Source organism: Ranitomeya variabilis, chromosome 1 (genome assembly GCF_051348905.1).
Source record: "Ranitomeya variabilis isolate aRanVar5 chromosome 1, aRanVar5.hap1, whole genome shotgun sequence".
Classification (NCBI taxonomy): domain Eukaryota; kingdom Metazoa; phylum Chordata; class Amphibia; order Anura; family Dendrobatidae; genus Ranitomeya; species Ranitomeya variabilis.
In genome coordinates this window covers 642,468,372-642,493,217 of record NC_135232.1, presented here as the reverse complement: position 1 = coordinate 642,493,217, position 24,846 = coordinate 642,468,372, and the positions used below count along the sequence as shown (strand labels likewise).

The window sequence follows — 24,846 nt, the reverse complement described above, 5'->3', positions numbered from 1 at the left end:
AGCCACTGCACAGGATGTCAGGCTGATGCCAGTCAGTGTCAGGGCTGAGGGCAGTACTGGGCTCTGCTGTTGTGTTGTGGGGCATTTATCTGCGGCACCCTCAGTGCCAGTGTTGCTGGGCAGCTGGCAGCAGCCATGAGCAAGCAGGATCTGGCAGATGAGGCTCTGTTCCTGCTGCTGCACAATGAGATCGTGTCCTGTGTGTACAAGTCCTCGGAGCAGGGGGATGTGGTGAGTGACAGCAGCAGCAGCAGCCATGGCTGTGGCAGTGGATCACATACACATTGAATTGCTGCAGTTTTTGCCATTCTGGAGTCTGGGAAAGCAGAGTGACACAGGAGGTTTGACAGCTGCCATATTGGTTGGCATTCATCTGTCCTAGCTCCAATGTCATTATTTCTTATGGAGTCTATATCTTAAACCACTTGATGTGTTGCATGTTTGCTTCAGGGTATCTATTGCTGTTTGCTTTAATGTGAACGTGTCCCTTTAAGGTCGGATTCCAGTGATTGACATTTACGGCCCAAAGTTAGGTTATTTTCCTGCAGTGTATTTTTATTGGAACAGATCCGCTGCAAAGAAGTGATTTAGATGGGTTTTTGCAGTTTTTATTTTTTGGGGTGCAAAATTTCAGATGAAAAACCAAAAGTGCACGTCAAATTCCAATGGAATCCGCTCTATAACTAGGCACGGATTAATCAAAAAGTCTGAAAGAGAAAATCTACAGGAAAAAGATTCTTTCAAAACTGCTGCAGGAAAAGAAAAATTGTCCCAAAATGCAGTGTTTCTTGAAGCAGTTTTGAACACACCAGTGTGAACGTAGCTTTAGGCAACCATGTTCTGTGTTTTTACCAGTGACTCTAAGGCTATGTGCACACGTAGGAAAAGAGGTGCAGAATTTTCTGCACAAAATCCGCATCTCCTAGCAGAATCCGCAGCCGCGGTTTTTATGCGGATTTTGTGCGGTTTTGATGCGGATTTTCTGCGTTTTTTGCCACTGTGGATTTTTATCATGGAGGGCTGCAGATCCGCACAAAAGAAGTGACATGCACTTCTTTGAAATCCGCAGCAATTCCACACTGATTTTTCCCCACCATCTGCACAGCTTTTTTTTTCCCCATTGAAGAACATTGTACTGTAAATCACAGTGAGGATCTGCAGCGTTTTTGCGCGGAAAAATCTGCGGATCCGCAGCAAATCTGCACCGTATGCACACAGCCTAAGGCCTCATTCAGACATCGGATTTTCGTGCACGTTTGCTATACGTGGTCTTCATTGATGGCACTCGTACCTGTAATTAGTCTATGGGGCCATTCACATGTCCGTGACTTTTCGCAGATCGAGTGGTCTGCGGAAAATCCAAGAGATGTCTTTAATTTTGATCGGAGGGTCGGGCCAAAATTGGCAATGCAAGTCTATGGGTACGGGTACTCTTCATTTTACTTACATTTTTCCCCCATAGACTTGCATTAGATGCTGAAAATCTACCGCAGTGCATGGACTGCTCGGCGGTTCATGTATTTCTATGCAGCTGTCACGCTCGGAACGGGAGAGCCGCCGGCCAGCTGGGCATTGCGTCCTGATCTCCGTCCGATTTATACAGCCGTCTGATTGCGCCTCTTTTGGTTTTTCATGATTTTGTTCTGCCTTATGTTTTTTTACAGAGTGCAAAAAAACAAAACAAGACATGTCACTGTTTAATCATAAATATTTTTATTGGTTTTTGGAATAAAAAGGTATCAGGGAGGGGATACAGAAAGATGAGGAAGGGGACATTATAACTATTACTACAACAACATAAAAAAAGCATTAAACTCCTATAACATGATATTAATAAAGATTCAAATAAAATGGATTGGGCAGGTGGGAGAGGAACAGGAGATGGGAAAACATGTCTGACTTTGATCCAAAGAAAGGAATCCACCAGAAGGTACAATTATAATTTTTTTTATTTTGTTGTGCAAGAACACAGAGCTATGGTGTGGGATCAAATTAAGGACAGGAGAGCGACAAATTAAGGGCATTTCGACCCATCCAAGGTCTTCATCGTAGAGTTGCTGAGTTCAGTGAGCAGGGCAGAAGATATAAAGTATGTGCTTATAGCACTATGGTGAAGGCTGAAGACGTTTTGACTCACCCTGAGTTTTTATAATGTTTTTGATCCAAGTTGTAGATTAAACTGGGTCATTCAAATCAATGGATCATTAAAAAAACAAAACAGCACTCAGATGTCATCCACATCATTTCACCCACTTTTAGCTTTTTCAGGGGGTAGGAAGAGGCTTGGAAAATGTTTGTTTTCAGTACAAGGAGAATATGTTCTACATGGTCCACACGCAGATCAAAAATAGCTGAAAAATAGTTTTCCATTAATGTGATGGATCGATCTGTTACTTTTTTTTTTTTGCATGAGAAAAAAAAAAAGTCTGAATGAGGCTTTACCACACAGGGAGGAACCATGAAGCTGCAGCAGAGATAAACTAATTTTTTGGCACCTTCATTCTGGAGATTAGAGGGTGTCTTAAAGGGAACCTGTCACCTGAATTTGGCAGGACCGGTTTTGGGTCATATGGGCGGGGTTTTCGGGTGTTTGATTCACCCTTTCCTTACCCGCTGGCTGCATGCTGGCCACAATATTGGATTGAAGTTCATTCTCTGTCCTCCGGAGTACACGCCTGCGCAGGGCAATATTGCCTCACAGCTGTGGGCTGCAACCATCAGCTGTCAGTGTTAGCAAGGCTGGTTATCACGAATAGAGTGGTCCCCACACTGTTATTTTAAATTATTTAAATAAATAATTTTAAAAAACGATGTGGGGTCCACCCCATTTTTGACAACCAGACTTACTAAAGCAGACAGATGGGAGCTGGTATTCTCAGGCTGGTAAGGGGCCATGGATATTGGCCACCAGAGCCTAAAAATAGCAGCCCGCAACTGCCCAGAAAAGGCACATCTATTAGATACGCCAATTCTGGCACTTTGCCCGACTCTTCCCACTTTCCCTGGACCGTTGGCAAGTGGGGTTCATATTTGTGGGGTTGAGGTCACCTTTGTATTGTCAGGTGACATCAAGCCCACAGATTACTAATAGAGAGATGTCTATAAGACACCTATCCATTACTAATCCTATAGTTACATGGTAAATAAAGACACAGCCAGAATAAAGTCTTTTATTAAAAATAAAACAAAACACAGTTTCCCATTTTTATTTAAAAATAACAAACACGGTTATACTCACCTATCGTCTATTCCACTGAAGCCCTCGTTCTCCTGTAATAAAACTAAAATAAAAAAACCGTAATATCCCTCACCTGTCTTACGTTCTGTCCAACGCTGTAATCCATGTCTGAGGGATAAACAGTTTTCAACCTTGATGGTGCCAAGATGCGACCGTCCAGGCTGAGAACCACTGGTGAATGAGCTGCTGTGAGTGCAGCATCATTGACCAGCGGTGACATCATTGTGGTTACCTCCGGTCAGTGAGGCTGCATTTCCAGCCGGGCTCAACTGCGGTGACCTCAGCACCATGGAGAAATGTCAGTGATGAGGTCACCGCAGTTCAGCTCAGTGACTACACTGCAGATCACGATGAGAAATTCATCTGCTATGAACTGGCCTAAGGCCGTACTCGCATATCGGTGTTTTGCAGCTCTTTTTACATTTTTAATTGCAATTATTAAGATAGGAATTTGTCCTTGTTTATTGTTTTTAATTGTTGGATGCCAAAAGCAGCCTCCCTTTAATGAATACGTTTTGGAGATCTGTTTTTTTCTTGCTTATCAGACGTTTCTTGAAGTATTTTGAATAATGTCTTCATTTCTTTTACAGGAAAATGGAAGGTGCATTACGAAGTTGGAAAACATGGGTTTTCGAGTAGGACAAGGGCTAATAGAAAGGTAAACTCTTCCGAATAGTTGCCGAGTAAAACTTGTTTTTAATTGTTTAGTATTTGTTGCTCTTTATTTACTTTTTTTATTTTTTTGCCCTGTGTTAAAGGGGATTTCACCTCTCATGAAGTAATGACATTTTACTATAATATGCAATCACTTTAACACAGATCCTGAGAAAAGTGAGGCTGCAATGCTAGCGTCCCGTATTTTTCTCCTGTACAGCAACCGCTTGCCATGTAAATGTGCATAAAAAGACAGTGTGGGCCCATTCAGGTTAAATGGGGCGTGCTCAACTTTCTTGCAACACAAAGTAGCAAGGGGTGACAATGTACAAGGAAATGCGATCCATCACTGTATCCCCTTCATTATCAGAGGGGGTTCCAGAGGTCAGATCCCCCACCAATCATAAATTGATGACAGCCTAGCTAATAGGAATACTCAACATTAATCTGAGCTTTGGAAAATTGAACTCTATGAAACTTTTTTGAATTGAAAAACGAATATGAAGTATTAACACTTGCGTTAGCGCGAAACGGGCAGTTGCAATTTAACAACATCACAATCTAGTAGATCAGACCTAGTCAAAGTGCGGCCTGTGGGCCACATCCGGCCTTCTGGCTGTCTCAGTCCAGCTCCCGGGGGGGGGGGGGGGTTGGGGTGACATGGTGCTGCACATGGGGGGACGACATGGTGCTGCACATGGGGGGGTGACATGGTGCTGCACATGGGGGGGTGACATGATGCTGCACATGGGGGGGTGACATGGTGCTGCACATGGGGGGGTGACATGGTGCTGCACATGGGGGGTGACATGGTGCTGCACATGGGGGGGTGACATGGTGCTGCACATGGGGGGGGTGACATGGTGCTGCACATGGGGGGTGACATGGTGCTGCACATGGGGTGACATGGTGCTGCACATGGAGGGTGACATGGTGCTGCACATGGGGGGGTGACATGGTGCTGCACATGGGGAGGCTATGGGGGCGACATGCAGTGTATACAGGGAGGCTGTGTGGGGCTCATGCTGTATATTTGGAGGCTGTGTGAGGCTCATGCAGTATATAGGGAGGCTGTGTGTGGCTCATGCTGTATATAGGGAGGCTGTGTGGGGCTGATGCAGTATATGGGGAGGCTGTGTGGGGCTCATGCAGTATATAGGGAGGCTGTGTGAGGCTTATGCAGTATATAGGGAGGCTGTGTGAGGCTTATGCAGTATATAGGGAGGCTGTATGGGGCTCATGCAGTATATGGGGAGGATGTGTGGGGCTCATGCATTATATGGGGAGGATGTGTGGGGCTCATGCAGTATATGGGGAGGCTGTGTGGGGCTCCTGCTGTATATAGGGAGGCTGTGTGGGGCTCATGCTGTATATAGGGAGGCTGTGTGTGGCTCATGCTGTATATAGGGAGGCTGTGTGGAGCTCATGCAGTATATAGGGAGGCTGTGTAGAGCTCATGCTGTATATAGGGAGGCTGTGTGAGGCTCATGCAGTATATAGGGAGGCTGTATGGGGCTCATGCAGTATATAGGGAGGCTGTGTGGGGCTCATGCAGTATATAGGGAGGCTGTGTGTGGCTCATGCTGTATATAGGGAGGCTGTGTGAGGCTTATGCAGTATATAGGGAGGCTGTGTGGGGCTCATGCAGTATATAGGGAGGCTGTGTGGGACTCATGCCGTATATAGGGAGGCTGTGTGGGTCTCATGCTGTATATAGGGAGGCTGTGTGGGGCCATGCCGTATATAGGGAGGATGTGTGGGGTTCATGCCGCATATGGGGAGGCTGTGTGGGGCTCATGCTGTATGTAGGGAGGCTGTGTGGGGCTCATGCCGTATATAGGGAGGCTGTGTGGGGCTCATGCCGCATATGGGGAGGCTGTGTGGGGCTCATGCCGCATATAAGGGGCTGTTGGGGGGCTCATACGATATACAGAAGGGGCTGTACTCGGGTTCAAACAATATAAAGGGGGATGTCAGCATAATTAATTCTGATCAATATTAAGAGATACAATTAATATTAATAAAATTATCACTAATATAATTATAATATATTGATATTAATATTGAGCAGAATTAATTTCGGCCTATTAGTTCGGCCCTCCACAACAGTCACAGTCTCTCATGTGGCCCCTCGGGAAAATTAATTGCCCACCCCTGTAGTAGATGACTGATATTGAGCTATGGATTTATTAGAAAGACACAAAATGGCCTTAAAGGATTTTCTGATAACTAAAAATTCCATTAAATTGTTCCAAATGGGGGGGAAAAAAACATAAACACCATAATAAGTGATATAATATTGATCGTCTGGGTTCATAAACCTTTCTGCTTCTGTAACCCCATCTAAACACAAAAGTCTAGAAAAGCTTGGTGGTAAGAGCTCTGGAGGCCGATTTGGCAGCCCCCATTGATCTTTTTCTCCTGTTTATTAGGTATGTTCACATGTGGTGTTTTTGCACCTTTTTTATGCATTTTTTTTTCTCTGGTGTAAAAATTATTTTTTTCCTGACTAGATTTGAGCTCTGCATCGTTTTTGAAAATCTACAGCGTGTAAATTCTTTGAGCATTTTTTGCAGCATTTTTTTTTACCCATTGAGGGCTATGAGAAATGGCAAAAATACTGTAAAAAAAAATCCATAGTGTAATATTTGTTTCTGCGTTCTTGCAGGGTTTTTGATGAATAAAACTCACTTTATTACCATGTACTGTATAGAAATCACACAAATAATGCCCCTGAAAAAAATCACCCAAAAAAACAGTAATGTTTTATATGCAGCATTTTCTTTTTACTGCCAAGGGTAAGGGTATGTGCACACGTTGCTGATTTTTCTGCGGATTTGACGCTGCGGATCTGCAGCTGCTTTCCATGCATTTTACAGTACCATGTAAACCTATGGAAAAAAATCAGCTGTGCACATGCTGCGGAAAATTCCACGCAGAATTGCTGTGGTTTATTTTCTGCAGCATGTCAATTCTTTGTGCGGATTCCGCAGCGTTTTACACCTATTCCTTAATAGGAATCCAAAGGTGTAAAAACGCAGGTGAATTCCGCACAAAATCCGCGGTAAATCCATAGGTAATCCGCAGGTAAAACACAGATAAATCTAAAGGTTTTGGCTGTAAAAAAAAGTAAAGGCAATTTAGTTTTTTTTTTTTTAACGTTTGTAGATTTACCAAGGATACGGCGAGGTTCAAAGATGAATTAGATATTATGAAATTTGTCTGCAAAGATTTTTGGACAACGGTGTTCAAGAAACAAATCGACAACCTGCGGACCAATCACCAGGTAACCTCCCGGCGTACGTGCTGTCATCATGCAGTTTACTTTTCCATAGGTATTCAGGTCTGTTTGCTGTGTTATGCGTGCACATACATTGTGTGAGTGCCTTGCACTGGTAGATACACAGATGGTCTGTGTATCTGTTTCCATGTTTTCACAGCGTTGGGCATTGTATAGAAGACATTAGCAGTGATTTGTATTCTAATGTGAGCATAGTTTTTTTAATTTTTTTTCATTTTAATATACTTTAAAAAGTGGGATTGTTAAATAGTGGGCAATCCCTTTAAAGTGAACCTGTCAGCAGGTATTTGCTATTTAATCTGAGTGCAATATAATATACAGCTAGTGAGACTGATGGTGACTTTTATTAGATTTAGGGTACCGTCTCACTATACGATTTACCAACGATCACGACCTGCGATACGACCTGGCCGTGATCGTTGGTAAGTCGTTGTGTGGTCGCTGGGGAGCTGTCACACAGACAGCTCTCCAGAGACCAACAATGCCGAGGTTCGCTGGTAACCAGGGTAAACATCGGGTTACTAAACGCAGGGCCGCGCTTAGTAACCCGATGTTTACCGTGGTTACCAGCGTAAAAGTAAAAAAAAAAAAACCGTACATACTCACCATCTGATGTCCGTCAGGTCCCTTGCCGTCTGCTTCCCGCTGACTGAGTGCCGCCGTAAAGTGAAAGCAGATCACAGCGGCGACGTCACCGCTGTGATCTGCTCTCACTTTCCGGCCGGCAGACAGTCAGAGCGGGAAGCAGACGGCAAGGGACCTGACGGACATCAGATGGTGAGTATGTACGGTTTTTTTTTTTTTTACTTTTACGCTGGTAACCAGGGTAAACATCGGGTTACTAAGCGCGGCCCTGCGCTTAGTAACCCGATGTTTACCCTGGTTACAAGCGAACGCATCGCTGGATCGCTGTCACACACAACGATCCAGCGATGACAGCGGGAGATCCAGCGACGAAAGAAAGTTTCAAACGATCTGCTACGACGTACGATTCTCAGCAGGGTCCCTGATCGCAGTAGCGTGTCAGACACTGCGAGATCGTAACGATATCGCTAGAACGTCACGAATCGTGCCGTCGTAGCGATGAAAATGCCATTGTGTGACGGTACCCTTAGTGTAGCTTCAATACAATCAGTGTTTTATCACCAGAGGACTATAGCTCTTGTGCACAGCAGTCCAGTTACGGTAATCTGTATAACCCCAACCCCCACCACTGATTGGCAGCTTGTGTACAATCGGGTGTGGGCGGGGTTACGTATAGCTCAACATTCTAAGGATTTCTACATCTACAACAAGAATTCTATCAAAACTACAGCAAGCAGCCCAGTAAGTCAAACATTGTTGGAATCAGGCTATCTTGCCCTATATTATCCTGCTCTCAGATTACATAGCAAAAACTTTCTGACATATTCCCTTTAATTCAGCAAAAAGGGGTGTTTGCGCTTAATAGTTGTGATTTTTTTATTTTTATTAATTATTTCATTTTTTTTATATTTGTTTTTTACTCTGGTTCAGCAATTTTTTTCTCAAAATGTCCATATCAACTTTATATATATATATATATATATATATATATATATATATATATATATATATATATATGAAAATAAATCATATACCCGTTTTGGGGGGATGCGTTTTTCTCTTTTTTGTGATTTTTTTTTTTTTTCATAATTACTCCTTATCTAATGTTCAGTAGAACCATACACGCTCAAAATATTAATATTGGTCCACGTCCTTAATTGTTTCCTCCACGTTTGCAGCATTTATACATCTATATGTGTTGACTCTTCTATTAAATTTATGCACTAATTATTTATTTATTTATTTTATTCTCTCGTTACATAGGGTATTTATGTGCTCCAGGACAACAAATTCCGGCTTATCACTCAAATGTCTGCAGGGAAACAGTATTTGGAACATGCTCCTAAGGTAATAATACTCCAGATCTTGTAACATATTTGCTATGAAAATGAACTTGGCACATTTCATTACCAATTTGGTAACATGAGATTATAACAGTGATGCAATGAAAGGATATATGTGTAGGGGGTCACACTCCACCGCTCTCTGAGGGAACCTTTCTCAGCGCCTATTATACTCATCTCCTCTAAATCAGAAGCTCATCCGTTTCATATCTTCTACCATGTTACACGGATCATTGGATTTGTTTAGATGCTGCAGGTGTATAGGTAGAGCGATATAGCTGAAATAACTTATCCAAGCAGAGAATTACAGGCTGAAACAAGGGTGGTGTCTCTACTGATAATTTTGTACTAAAGTCCTGCGATCACTGCAAAAAACCTGCACTAAAGCAATATGGAATTTGCTATGCAAGACAAGGATAAGGGATAGGCAGTTGCCTATGGCGCTGGATTAAAAAGAGATCACTTTCAACTTCCAATTGGGTTTGGGATCAATGCCTGTCATAGAGACTTTTGCTGTTCGACAGGTAATCAATATAACTAATTACAGTCATGGCTGAAGATGTTGGCACCCTTGAAGTTGTTACAAAATATGAAGTATTTCTCCTAGAAATTTATTGGATTACACATGTTTGTTATACACATGTTTATTTCCTTTGTGTGTATTGGAACAGAACAAAAAAAGGAAAATTGGCCATCATTTCACACAAAACCCCAAAAATAGGCCGGAAAAAATTGTCACCTTTCCAAAATTGTGGGTAAACAGCTTTGCTTCAAGCATGTGATACCCATTCAAGCGCATCCGTGGCTAGTAACAGGTGTGGGCAATATAAAAATCACACCTGAAACCAGATAAAAGGGGAGAAGTTGACTCAATCTTTGCATTGTTTGTGCCACACTAAGCATGGAGAACAGAAAGAGAAGAGAACTGCCTGAGGACTTGAAAACCAAAATTGGTGAAAATTATCAACGGTCTCAGGCTGTGTGCACACGTAGCAGATTTTTTGCGTTTTTTTCGCGGTTTTTCGCTATAAAAACGCTATAAAACCGCGAAAAAAACGCTAACATTAAGCATCCTATGTAACAGAATGCAATCCGCATTTTTTGTGCACATGCTGCATTTTTTTCCTGAGCGGAATCGCAATCCAGAAAAAAACGCAACATGTTCATTAAAATTGCCGAATCGCGGCGATTCTGCACACATAGGAGTGCATTGATCTGCTTACTTCCCGCACGGGGCTGTGCCCACCATGCGGGAAGTAAGGAGATCAAGTGCGGTTGGTACCCAGGGTGGAGGAGAGGAGACTCTCCTCCACGGACTGGGCACCATATAAGTGGTAAAAAAAAAGAATTTAAATAAAAAATAGCGATATACTCACCTTCGGGCGGCCCAACCTCCTCAACGGCTTCTGTGGTGTGTGTGAAGGACCTGCGATGACGTCACGGTCACATGACCGCGGGTCACGTGACCGCTACGTCAATGGAAGGTCCTGAACACACAGCATTAGGAACGGAAGCCGCTGAGGTGAGTATAACCTTTTTTTTAATTATTTTTAACATTCTACCTTTTACTATAGATGCTGCATAGGCTGCATCTATAGTAAAAAGTTGGTCACACTTGTCAAACACTATGTTTGACAAGTGTGACCAACCTGTCAAACAGTTTCCAAGCGATGCTACAAATCGCTTGGGAAACGCTAGCATTCTGCAAGCTAATTATGCTTGCAAAACGCTAGTTTTCTGCGGGTATATGCATGCAAATTCTGCATGCGATATACCCGCGGCAGGAGGCGCAGAATTGCCGCGGAAATTTCAGCGGCAATTCTGCTACGTGTGCACATAGCCTCAAGGTTACAAGTTCATCTCCAGAGATCTTGATGTTCTTTTGTTCACGGTGCGCAATATAATCAAGAAGTTTACAACCCATGGTACCGTAGTTAATCTCCCTGGTCTTGGACAACAGAGAAAACTTGATGAAAGGTTGCAGTACAGGATAGTCCGGATGCTGGATAAGCAGTCTGTCCTGCACGCTCAGGGTGCATCCGTGTCAGTGGGAACTGTCCGTCTAGATTTGAATTAAATGAAACGCTATGGCAAGAGACCCTGGAGGACCCCACTGCTAACACATAGACACAAAAACTAGACAGTAGTTTGCCAAATGTACATGAGGAAGCCAAAATCCTTCTGGGAAAGGGTCTTGTGGACAGATGAGACCAAGATAGAGAGCTTTTTGGTAAAGCACATCATTCTGCTGTTTACTAAAAATGGAATGAGGTTTACAAAAAAGAACACAGTACCTACAGTCAACTATGGTGGTGGTATAAATGTTTGGGGCTGTTTTGCTGCCTTTGGCACTGGGTGCCTTGATTTTGTGACATCTAAAGAGTACCAAATGATTTTGGGTTGCAATGTAGTTCCCAGTGTCGGAAAGCTGGGGTTGTGTCCTAGGTCATGGGTCTTCCAGCAGTCAATGACCCCAAACATACTTCAAGAAGCACCCAGAAATGGATGAAAACATAGCACTGGAGAGTTCTGAAGAGGCCAGCAATGAGTCCGGGTCTAAATTTCATTGGAACACTTGTGGAGAGATCATAAAGTTGCTGTTGGTAGAAGGCGCCTTCAGATATGAGAGACCTGGGGCAGTTTACAAAGGAAGAGTGGTCCAAAATTCCAGTTCAGAGGTGTAAGAAGCTTGTTGCTGGTTATTGGAAGCAATTGATTGCAGTTATTTTTATTCGAACTCCCATGACAGCACTACGAGAGAGGGGATCCGCCCTTCAGGAACAGGAAACCTACAGATATAAAAGGGCGGCACCTCTCCCTATGCATCCTGGGCGGAAAGATCTGGAGTATCAGGGTATGTTTCCACGTTCAGGAAACGCTGCTTGTTTGACGCTGCGCAGCGCTGCAGCGTCAAACAAGCAGCGTCCAGATGTTCCAGCATAGTGGAGGGGATTTGATGAAATCCCATCTCCACTATGCGTGGAAACCCGCACGCGGTGGCCCTGCGACTACGGACATGCTGCGCGTCTTTTCAGATCGCAGCATGCCCGTAAGGCATATCACAGGGCCCTATGGGACAGAGCGATCATCCCGGATGTGAAGAGTTAACACATCCGGCATGATCGCGTCCCATTAAGGGGGTGGGGCTTAGCGCCGAGCGGCTTCGCCGCTGCGGCGATACCGCCGGCCATCCTGACCGTGGAGTCATACCCTCAGTCGACCAGATATGTAAGGCAGCTACGTGGTCGTCTCCTTCCACCTTTTTCAAACACTATCGGTTGGACTTGGGGTTCTCCTCTGATCTCACCTTCGGGTTAAGGGTGCTACAAGCTATAGTCCCTCCCTAAGGTAGTTTTACATCTCTGTAATTCTCTCGTAGTGCTGTCATGGGAGTCCGAATAAAGCATTAAGCTACTTACGGGTAGCGGCATTTTTCGGAGGCCCATGACAGCACCCTTAGTTCCCTCCCTTTTCACGTGGGGCTTGCACTTCCTATAATGTATATAATGAGATATATAGATCTCACGTGTGGTATCTAGTTATAATGCAATGGATTAATTTTGTATATAATGTATATAATGTATATTTGTGTGCTACTAACCGCGGTAGTCCTCTCAGGCTCTAATATACAACTGATGCATAGGGAGAGGTGCCGCCCTTTTATATCTGTAGGTTTCCTGTTCCTTAAGGGCGGATCCCCTCTCTCGTAGTGCTGTCATGGGCCTCCGAAAAATGCCGCTACCCGTAAGTAGCTTAATGCTATTCCAAAGGGTGTTCAACCAAATATTAAGTTGATGGTGTCAAAAATTTTGTTTGGCCCATTTTGGGGTTTTAGTGTGAAATTATGTCCAATTTGCCTTTTTTTACTCAGTCTTTTTGTGTTGCTCCAATACACACAAAGGAAATAAATGTGTATAACAAAACGTGTGTAATTGCAATAATTTTGTGGAAGAAATGCTTCATTTTCTGGAACAATTTCAAGGGTTACAACACTTTTGGCCACAAGTGTATTGCAAGCGGCAATGGGGTTTGAGAGGGCAATCTGAAACCTTGGCTTTGGGCACCAAGGCCCCATTCACACTATCCGGAATTAATGTGAACTTTTGTGCAGATTCCATACTGAAATCCACTTCAGATCCATCATAAATTTGCCTCCAGTGTAAGTGAATGGGGTTTCCACAGCTTCATTTCAACACACCTGAAAATAAATAAGTAGAATTATATCTATTGTTCTAGATTCTGTTCAGCATGTGTCTATTTATATTAGACTATTAGTAGAAGGCTAAAACTCATGGCTACCCACATCGAGTGTCAGCCTTGGATTTTTCACTCTTAAATACACAGTGAATATGCACTAGGCAAATCCAACATGTGAACACACCCTAAGGGCTCTATGACCCGTCCTGATATTACCAGTACTAGAAAAAAACAGTACTGGAGATATCAGTGTACGTGGGTGTAATACTTGTGGCATACATGTGGGAACCATGTGCCACATCAGTACTACATGTACCAGCACCTGGGAATTTCTCACGGTGATCTACACTGAGGGCACCTCCGTTCAGCCCGGCTGAGAATGCAGCCTCGGTGACCCATCTTATAGACGCCTCTCCATTACTAATCCGTGGGCTTGATGTCACCAGACAGTACAGAGGTGACATCAAGCCTACAAATATTACCCTATCTTGCCACCGCCACAGGGCAAGTGTGAAGCCCGGGCAAATTTCTAGAATTGGCGCATCTAATAGATGTGCCTTTTCTAGGCGGCTGCCATTCTTAGGTGGGGGTGGGACAATATCCTTGGCCTCTTACCAGCCTGAGAATACCAGCCCCCTGGGGTGTGGCCTGCCAGCCTATGGAGATGGATGCTTGATCCAGGAGCTCCACAGCGCAGGACCATAAACCGGCTCTACACGGCTTCATATCGACTTGTATACCCACCCAGACCTGTGTGAATACCTCGTGCCTGTCATGCCCAAGGGGAAACCCCGCAAATCGGCTGTGCCAGCTAAACTTACTGACTTTTATCCGAGGGACAAACCAGCTTCCCCCTCCAGTAAAATGGCCCTGCCATCCTCTGCAGCTGCCTCCCACACATCTCGCTCCTCAGGCTGTGAATCTGCACAGAAAGGAAGCTCCTCTGAGGTACCCCTCACAGAACAAACAATGCAGAGATTGCTATCTTCACTAAGAGCATCCTTTCAAGAAGACTTGAGGGACATGGTAAAACACATTCAGGAGACATTCAGGAGCTGGGGGAGCAAACCTCACACATAGAAGATAAAATGGCACAGTTTAAAGAATGACACAATGCACTCATAGATGCTAATGCAGCACTAGAGGAAGAGGTCTTTCGCCTGAGTAAAAAACTCTGTGATCAAGAGGACAGAGCAAGGCGTAATAATGTTAAAGTCAGGGGTATTCCTGAAGCCATTGCTGACAAAGATCTGCATGATTACTTTTAAAAGTTGCTAAAGTGGGCGTTGCCTGACTGGGATACTGGGGATCTTATCCCAAAGCCCAAAAATATAGACCCATCTCTCCCACGTGATACATTGGCAAGGATTCATTTTTTTCTGGCTAAAGATGGATTCATGCAGAAATTCAAGCAGAATCATCCACCTCCAGACCCTTTCCAGAACCTGAAAATCTTCCCTGATTTGTCTGCTGCTACCCTGGCCAAAAGGTGGGAATTTGCGGGGCTGTCTAGGATCCTCCGTGAAAACAATATTCAGTACCGGTGGGGATTTCCAGTTAAAATGGTGGTCACCCACGAAGAGAGTCTACACATATGCCACTCTCCTTTGCAGTTGGAGAAACTAATAAAAGGATGGAAACTAATCGCTCCCCAAGCCCCTTCAATGGTGAGACCTGGTCTGGGTCATTCACAGAAAAAGCTCTCTTCTGACGGTATAAGGCTTGAACTTAAGAGTATAGGTCCTGTGCTGTTCTTTCCAAACCTGGGTTAAGATAGTATAACCCTCTTGCATGCTCATGGATCAGCCGTGGCTTATGTGGTCCTGGTTGAACTTGTGTTTTTGTGTTCCCTTTCCTTTCTGTCCGTGTTCCCTTCCTGTTGGACGTTGTGAGAGTGCAACAGAAGTTAAGCTAATGTACTTTGGATTTTTAAATGAGTATTAAATTCCTGAGAATGTGAAGGGATTGAATTATCCCATGAAGAGAACTTTAACCCCTTTACCCCCAAGGGTGGTTTGCACGTTAATGACCGGGCCAATTTTTACAATTATAATAATAATATAATAATAATTTTTATTTATATAGCGCCAACATATTCCGCAGCGCTTTACAACTTATAGAGGGGACTTGTACAGACAATAGACATTACAGCATAACAGAAATCACAGTTCAAAACAGATACCAGGAGGAATGAGGGCCCTGCTCGCAAGCTTACAAACTATGAGGAAAAGGGGAGAAACAATTCTGACCACTGTCCCTTTATGAGGTTATAACTCTGGAACGCTTCAACGGATCCTGATGATTCTGACATTGTTTTCTCGTGACATATTGTACTTCATTATAGTGGTAAAATTTCTTTGATATTACCTGCGTTTATTTGTGAAAAAACGGAAATTTGGAGAAAATATTGAAAATTTCGCAATTTTCTAACTTTGAATTTTTATGCAATTAAATCACAGTGATATGTCACACAAAATACTTAATAAGTAACATTTCCCACATGTCTACTTTACATCAGCACAATTTTGGAACCAAAATTTTTTTTTTTACGGAGTTATAAGGGTTAAAAGTTGACCAGCAATTTCTCATTTTTACAACACCATTTTTTTAGGGTCTACATCACATTTGAAGTCACTTTGAGGAGTCTATATGATAGAAAATACCCAAGTGTGACACCATTCTAAAAACTGCACCCCTCAAGGTGCTCAAAACCACATTGAAGAAGATTATTAACCCTTCAGGTGTTTCACAGGAATTTTTGGAATGTTTAAAAAAAAGATGAACATTTAATTTTTTTTCACAAAAAATTTACTTTAGCTCCAATTTGTTTTATTTTCCCAAGGGTAACAGGAGAAATTGGACCCAAAAAGTTGCTGTGCAATTTGTCCTGAGTACGCTGATACCCCATATGTGGGGGTAAACCACTGTTTGGGCGCACAGCAGAGCTCGGAAGCGAAAGAGTGCCATTTGACTTTTCAATGCAAAATTGACTGGAATTGAGATCGGACGCCATGTTGCGTTTGGAGAGCCCTTGATGTGCCTAAACATTGAAACCCCCCACAAGTGACACCATTTTGGAAAGTAGACTCCCTAAGGAACTTATCTAGATGTGTGGTAAGCACTTTGACCCACCAAGTGCTTCACAGAAGTTTATAACGCAGAGCCATGAAAATAAAAAATCTTTTTTTTTTCCGCAAAAATTGTTTTTTAGCCCCCAGTTTTGTATTTTCCCAAGGGTAACAGGAGAAATTGGACCCCAACAGTTGTTGTCCAATTTGTCCTGAGTACGCTGATACCCCATATGTGGGGCGCATGGCAGAGCTCGGAAGGGAAGGAGCACTGTTTTACTTTTTGAACGCAGAATTGGCTGGAATTGAGATCGGACGCCATATCGCGTTTGGTTAGCCCCTGATGTGCCTAAACAGTGGAAACCCCCCAATTATAACTGAAACCCTTATCCAAACACACCCCTAACCCTAATCCCAATGGTAACCCTAACCACATCCCTAACCCTGAGACACCCCTAACCCTAATCCCAACCCTAATCCCAACCGTAAATGTAATCCAAACCCTAACTTTAGCCCCAACCCTAACTGTAGCCCTAGTCCCCAACTCTAACTTTAGCCCCAACGCTAACCCTAGCACTAACCCGAACCCTAATGGGAAAATGGAAATAAATACATTTTTTTATTTTAACAATTTTTTCCTTACTAAGGGGGTCATGAAGGGGGGTTTGATTTACTTTTATAGTGGGTTTTTTAGCAGATTTTTATGATTGTCACACACTTAAAGACGCTTTTTATTGCGAAAAATAGTTTTTGTGTCTCCACATTTTGAGAGCTATAATTTTTCCATATTTTGGTCCACAGAGTCATGTGAGGCCTTGTTTTTTGTGGGACGAGTTGACGTTTTTATTGGAACCATTTTCGTGCACGTAACATTTTTTGATCGCTTTTTATTCCGATTTTTGTGAGGCAGAATGACTAAAAACCAGCTATTCATGCATTTAATTTTGGGGGGGGGGCATTTATACCGTTCCGCGTTTGGTAAAATTGATAAAGCAGTTTTATTCTTCGGGTCAGTACGATTACAGCAATACCTCATTTATATATTTTTTTTTATGTTTTGGCGCTTTTATACGATAAAAACTGTTTTCTATAAAAAATAATTAATTATTTTTGCATCGCTTTATTCTGAGGACTATAACTTTTTTATTTTTTCGCTGATGATGCTGTATGGTGGCTCGTTTTTTGCGGGAGAAGAAGACATTTTCAGCGGTACCATGGATATTTATATCCTTTTTTTTTTACTGCGTGTTATTCCACTTTTTGTTCGGTGGTATGATAATAAAGCGTTGTTTTTTGCCTCGTTTTTTTTTGTGACGGTGTTCACTGAAGGGGTTAACTAGTGGGACAGTTTTATAGGTCGGGTGGTTACGGACGCGGCGATGCTAAATATGTGTACTTTTATTGTTTGTTTTTTTTATTTAGATAAAGAAATGTATTTATTGGAACAATATATATATATTTTTTTATTTAGGAATTTTTTTTACATTTTATTTTTTTTTTACACATGTAAATATATATATATTTTTTTTACATTGCCCCAGGGGGAGACATCACACTACAGTTTCAGATCGCTGATCTGACACTTTGCACAGCACTGTGTCAAATCAGCGATCTGACAGGCAGTGCTCCTGGCTTATCAGCGCCTGCTCTGAGCAGGCGCTTGCATGCCACATCCCTGCAGGACCCGGAAGCAGCCCCGCAGCCATTTTGGATCCGGGGCCTGCAGGGAGAAGGAGGTAGGAGACCCTCGGAGCAACGCGATCACATCACATCACATGCTGTTGAATGCGTCTACATACGTAAGTGTCTCTGGTACATGTGAAAACTGTCACCACACGTGCCGGACACACTGACCTGTGAAAGAGCCCTCAGGGAGCTGGCACTGACTCTGAAGAGACAAGAGTGTGATGTGAGCTAGCAAGTGGGAAAATCAATGGTCGGGACCTGCAGGCTGTTCCATAGTATTGGCAGACAATCAGAACAATGTTCGGACCGTGATTACAGAAGTAGAGCTTTGCACAGACTGGGAGCTTTGAAAGGAAAGGTTTCACATAGGGTCTTGCAGCACTCTGACATTGTTTTTGTCACTACAGGTACCAACTGCACAGGCTGAGAAGCAATGGTCATATTATCACCTTTTAATACTTTATAGTATTTTTATGCCTTTCATAATAGGTTCTTCTGGGTGTGACCAGTGTACATCATTACTATTGCAGAGGTGGACAATTAATTTTCCCAAGAGGACACATGAGAGACTGACTGTTGTGAAGGGCCAAATCTCTACAGGCCAAACTTAATTCTGCTGTTTATTATTATTATTATTATTATTAATAATAATAACAACATTATGTTATTTTATTTTCATTTATCACTTAATATTGAGCATAATTTGGTAAGTTGACTCGATGTTATGGCTAATACATGTTATGATAGGGCTTAGTAACATGTGCTCTTAACTGTAGTAGAAAATCCAAATCATATAGTTCACTGCTTTTTATAAAAAGCAGTAAATTGTACTGTTCCTGTTATTCAGCCCATTACATTAATCAGCAGCTTCCCAAACACCGTCTGATGCCCACATGCAATGAGATGCCCACTTCCCCCACATATAGTATGATGGACACCACAGCCCCCCTACACATTGGATTTTGGACCCCGCAGCTAACCACGCATGGTATCATGGACCCCACAGCTCCCCACGCACAGTATCATGGACCCCACAGCTCTCCACATACGGCATGATAGACCCATAACTCATCATATACAGTACAATATTATGGACTTTAGTTCCATCACTATATACAACGGTATTTGCATCCTGAGGATGCAGCGTGGTGCGGTACGCCACTGTTTGCAGCTCAGTACAGCCAAAGGGCTGTATGTGGCCTGCGGGCTGCACTTTAACTAGGTCTATTCCATTGTATACATCCTACAGTTGGTTGTCCATGAATCTAAGCTTAGAGTGGCCATATACAGTGAAGGAAATAATTATTTGATCCCTTGCTGATTTTGTAAGTTTGCCCACTGACAAAGACATGAACAGTCTATAATTTTAAGGGAAGGTTAATTTTAACATTGAGAGATAGAATATCAAAAATAAAATCCTAAAAATCACATTGTATAAATTATATATTTATATATATTTATTTGCATTTTGTAGTGAGAAATAAGTATTTGATCTCTTTGGCAAACAAGACTTAATACTTGGTGGCAAAACCCTTGTTGGCAAGCACAGCAGTCAGACTTTGTTGTAGTTGATGATTAGGTTTGCGCACATGTCAGGAGGAATTTTGGTCCATTCCTCTTTGCAGATCATCTCTAAATCATTAAGATTTTGAGGCTGTCACTTGGCAACTCGGAGCTTCAACTCCCTCCATAAGTTTTCTATAGGATTAAAGTCTGGAGACTGGCTAGGCCACTCCATGACCTTAATGTGCTTCTGTTAGAGCCTCTCCTTTGTTGCCTTGACTGTATGTTTTGGGTCATTGTTTTGCTGGAAGACCCAGCCAAGACCCATTTTTAAAGGGAATCTGTCACCTGAATTTGGCGGGCTATGTAAATGCCCTGTTTTCGGTCCGATGGGCGGTGTTTCTTCTTTTTTCCTCCACCCCATAGTTTGTGTGTGCGCAATGCAACTTTAATTCCGGAAAATATTGCGGACAGCGGGGAAGGATGGGGTGGAGGTAAAAAGAAGAAACACTGCTCATCGGACCGAAAACAGGGCATTTACATAGCCCGCCAAATTCAGGTGACAGATTCCCTTTAATGTCCTGGCAGAGGGAAGGAGATGGATTTTACAGTACATGGCTCCATCCATTCTCCCATTGATGCGGTCAAGTAGTCCCGCGCCCTTAGCAGAGAAACACCCCCAAAACATAACATTTCCACCTCCATGCTTGACAGTGGGGACGGTGTTCTTTGGGTCATAGGCAGCATTTATCTTTCTCCAAACACGGCGAATTGAGTTAATGCCAAAGACCTCAGTTCTTTTCTTTTCTGACCACCGCACCTTCTCCCAATCACTCACAGAATCATCCAGGTGTTCATTGGCAAACTTCAGACGGGCCTGCACATGTGCCTTCTTGAGCAGGGGGACCTTGTGGGCACTGCAGGATTTTAAACCTTTACAGCGTAATGTGTTATCAATGGTTTTCTTGGTGACTGTGGTCCTAGCTGCATTGAGATCATTAACCAGTCCCCCCATGTAGTTTTAGGCTGATCTCTCACCTTCCTCATGATCAAGGATACCCAACGAGGTGAGATTTTGCATGGTGCTCCAGATCGATGTCGATTGACAGTCATTTTGTATTTCTTCCATTTTCTTACTACTGGACCAACAGTTGTCTCCTTCTCACCCAGCATCTTACATATGGTTTTGTAGTCCATTCCAGCTTTGTGCAGGTCTATGATCTTCTCCCTGACATCCTTTGAAAACTCTTTGGTCTTGCCCATGTTGTAGAGGTTAGAGTCTGACTGATTATTTGAGTCTGTGGACAGGAGTCTTTTTATAAGGCTGGAGTCACACTGCCGTATTTCTTGTGCGATAATCGCATTACACTGCACGGACTGGCCGGCACCTCTCCTGACCCGAGCATGACAGCATGATGGATTACTATGCAGCTGTCAAGCTCAGGTCAGGAGAGCCATCAGCCAGTACAAGTTTTACGATGCGATTCTCGCAGGAGAAATATGGCAGCGTGACTCCAGCCTAAAGGTGACTATGTAGGACAGCTGTCTTTATTGCAGGTAACAAGTTGATTAGAAGCGTCTAACTGGTCTGTAGGAGCCAGAACTCTTAGTGGTTGGTAGGGGATCAAATACTTATTTCTCACTGCAAAATGCAAATAAATTTATATAATGTGATTTTCTGGATTTTACTTTTGATATTCTATTTCTCAATGTTAAAATTAACCTACCCTTAAAATTATAGACTGTTCATGTCTTTGTCAGTGGGCAAACTTACAGAATCAGCAAGGGATCAAATAATTATTTCCTTCACTGTACTTTCTTGTCTCCGCATACTTCCCATTCACCTGCACGCTCAGTTATAGGGGGGTAAGCAGCTCCCAGGCACCTCTAGCGACAGCCTATTCCTCATTAGGATCGGGAATTGCTCAATTTCATCAGCCTGATTCATCTTTTCCCCAACTTCTGCTGACTGTAGAAAAAAAATCTGCAGGTCCGGCCGACATCAATCTATTGTTTATGGCCACCTGTATGTTGTCAGGACATTTAGCTGTTTTGGCACAGGGTCCAATGTGACATTGGCATTGTACCTATTATATACCATAGTATTCATTCAATCAATTAAAAAGAAGAATAAGGGAAATCTACATGGTGACTAGATGATTAGCAATAAGGGCAAACAAATCAAGAGAACTTAGCAAAGGTAAGAACATACTCGAGCTGTTGATTTTGGTCTAGATGAGGATTCTGTATTCCTATGCCCTCGGCACCGGCCTTAATAGTGATGTGGCACCAACTAGCTGATGCCAGCTGCTAATGGCACAATGTAGTCTTATGACTTGTCTGTACTCGTTCCAGGTCATACCTGTATATAGGTTCTTCCCGTCTACTAAAACTAATTCATCCGGAGTCTTTTTTTATTATTTTTTTTTTTGCAGTATTTGGCATTCACATGTGGTCTAATTCGAGGAGGATTATCAAATTTGGGAATACGAAGTATTGTAACAGCAGAAGTCTCAGTAATGCCTGCATGTGAGTATATGGTACTTTTATGCCTATGATTTATTAGTACGTCTAGTAGTGTGTGTGTGTGTGTATGTGTGTGTGCGCGTGCGTGCGTGCGCATTTTGTTTTTTTTTGCAGCAGCAAGAGTAAGGTGCTTTACTATCAAGGGAAATTTAAACTTTTCATAGACAGTGGAGCGCCATCTGTCAACTAATAATTGTGCTCTGTTTAACTGCCCCCATAGACATTAGACTGATATTGGCGAGACATCGGCTAACAGTCTAATGTGTACGGCGACCTCCCAACTGTCAGGTGGAGAGAAAGGTCCTGATTTTTGCATTTCCATAAGCCAAACCCCTTTTTTTTTTTGGTGCCCAGATAAGCAGTGGACAGAGGAATCTGGCAGCGCCTCTTTCGGTGAGCGCAGCGCCTCTTTCGGTGAGCACACCGCCCAGCCAAGTGCTCGTATATATGGGGGAAGTCAGGAGCGAGAACTGTCAGCCGAACATCTATCTAATGTGTATGGGGGCTTCAATGCATCACATAGTCCTGTCACTTTGTCATCCAATTCCACTGTTAAATAGGAAGGGTTTTTTTTACTTATTTCATTAGTCTGCAGTGTTGCCTGTTTGGCCACTAGATGTCAGCACATGTTATCATTGCAGTATAGCATAATTAATTATTAAATGCATCGTTAATTCCTAAATAGTTGTCTCACGCCAGTCATAAGGCAAGTGCTGTGCTGTGCTTTGAAGGTGAGGAAAAGCTATGGATTCTTACTATAAGGAGGTAGTTTTCCCTTTATACCACCTGTGCATATTTTTGATGATGCCCAGAGCTTTGAAGGCTTTTTTTGTGTGTGTGAAAACCTTTATTGTCCATTTATTCAGCAAGCATATGCATAAATACTCTTCTGGGAATTTAGGAATAATTGGTGAGGTTACTGTATGAGTGCCCATACATAATAGGTAAATGTTGGCCGAACCTGATTATTTTTGGACCAGCCAATGGATTATTTTTGGACCAGCCAATGTAAGTAGTGGTGGTGTCCCGACTCTTCCTCCATTGTAGAGATCAGTGGAAAAATGGATCACATGTTTTGGATTTCAGACTTTCTAGTGAAATGCTGTGCAAGCTCATCACTGCTGTCTGAGACATAAGACCACCTAAATTCTGGCTAAATACCCACAATAAATATTTGGTGCATTTTTGACACTGCATACTTTTGTGCGCAAAAAACACAGCTTATTACAGTTCCAGCAAAGTAGATGGGATCTATAGAAATTTCATTTACAAAAATGCCAATTCCTCTTGCAGTGAATATGAGTCTTATTTGCAGACTTTCCCCTGAGATTTGAATGAGATTTGGAAAATCTGCATATACATAATGCAGATGTGTTGTTAGTTTGCACAATGGGAACGCACTGAAAAAATGCATGACCTCAACAATAGTTTCATCAAGGCCAAATAATAGCAGAAAGTATCCAAAATAAAGCAGCTTTATTTGAAACATGACATACCAAAAGCATGAAAAAAAACAGCAGCTGAGAAAAATAGAGGATAAAACTAATATAATTGAATTTAACTAATTGGTTCCAAAAATCTGCGACATTAAAAACGCGCAAATATTAATGGTGGGAACGTCGATTAAAAGGGGAATGGAAAAAAAAATCAAGGAAAGGTGGGAATCAAGTAAACAAGCATATGAAAATATAGCTAGTATTCCGATGTTTCTGCTGCTATTAATGTCTACTGTACATTAAAGTGTTACCCAAGAAAATACAGCTTATTGCAAATCCAATGATTATGACGATGCTGTCTGAAACGTGAAGTCGCGTTTTTTCCACTTATTAGAGGAGTGGGATCCGGTCACCCCTATTGCATTGATAAATTTGGCCATTGTGGTCGGAAAAAAGGACAGATGTGCTGATCGCGTAGCCTTTAAATGGAGCAGCAACTTGCAAGCTTTAGCTCTGCTCTATCCACTTGAGTACATGCAACCTCCTTTCTTATGATCATTGGGGGGTCCCAGTGGTGTGATCCTCAGAGATTAAACATTATCCATATTACCTACTGTTTCAATTCTTCGGGGGGGGAAAACTTTAAAGGGGTTGTGCAGGCTTTGGGCTCAAGTCTGCAGTCAATCATTGTGAGTGCACACTTGTGAATCATCGCACTGTGCGCTGTCAGGATTCTCTGGTGCCGACGCTGGGAGCGATTTGCATGAATGCAGTCACATGCCGACTAGACATGCACAGCCTCGCTCAATACAACTGTATTGAGCCAGGCCAGACAAGTCTAGTTGGAATGTGGCTGGAAGTATGCAGACCACCTATTTGTACTGGAGAATCCTGACTGTGCGTGCTGTGAGAATTCACAAGTCTCCAGTCTCACGTAGAGTAACTGCAGACTTAAGCCTCAAACCTGGACAGCCCCTTTAAGTTACCCTACAGTGGACAACTACGGTAGGAGTCTCTGTGTAAAATACGCCCTACAGAGCTGTTTTTGTCAATCTGCTTTGCATATCATCATTTGGTATTAAGTTTATTAGTGCAGATTATAATTGTGATAAACTGGTTTCTCTTTTTTATAGGTAAATTCCAGGTGATGATTCAGAAGTTGTAGCCCATACGGAGGAATGCCATTAACCTAACTGACTGTCAGTACAGATCATCACACATAAAAGTATCCTCGGCTCACGTAAAAGATGATCTACTTACCGTCGTGTCTCTGAGTCATCAGGAGCCTGCTCATTGCACAAGTCTTAAA

At 42.7% G+C, this 24,846-nt stretch overlaps 1 protein-coding gene across 1 annotated transcript; it reads left to right on the top strand.

Annotated features, from left to right (window-relative positions):
• Positions 1-24,846, top strand: TRAPPC6B (trafficking protein particle complex subunit 6B). Its single transcript, XM_077261281.1, has 6 exons — positions 1-231; positions 3,829-3,896; positions 7,061-7,178; positions 9,042-9,125; positions 22,011-22,104; positions 24,671-24,846. Exons 1-6 carry the CDS (start codon positions 136-138, stop codon positions 24,700-24,702), a joined length of 492 nt encoding a protein of 163 aa, XP_077117396.1. The 5' UTR covers positions 1-135; the 3' UTR covers positions 24,703-24,846.

Bases quoted from the DNA above. Each gene is read 5' to 3' on its own strand.
- TRAPPC6B (XM_077261281.1), top strand. From the start codon at position 136: ATGAGCAAGCAGGATCTGGCAGATGAGGCTCTGTTCCTGCTGCTGCAC. The intron at 3,897-7,060 runs GTAAACTCTTCC...TAACGTTTGTAG, and splicing joins GGACAAGGGCTAATAGAAAG to ATTTACCAAGGATACGGCGA. The intron at 22,105-24,670 runs GTGAGTATATGG...TCTTTTTTATAG, and splicing joins AGTCTCAGTAATGCCTGCAT to GTAAATTCCAGGTGATGATT.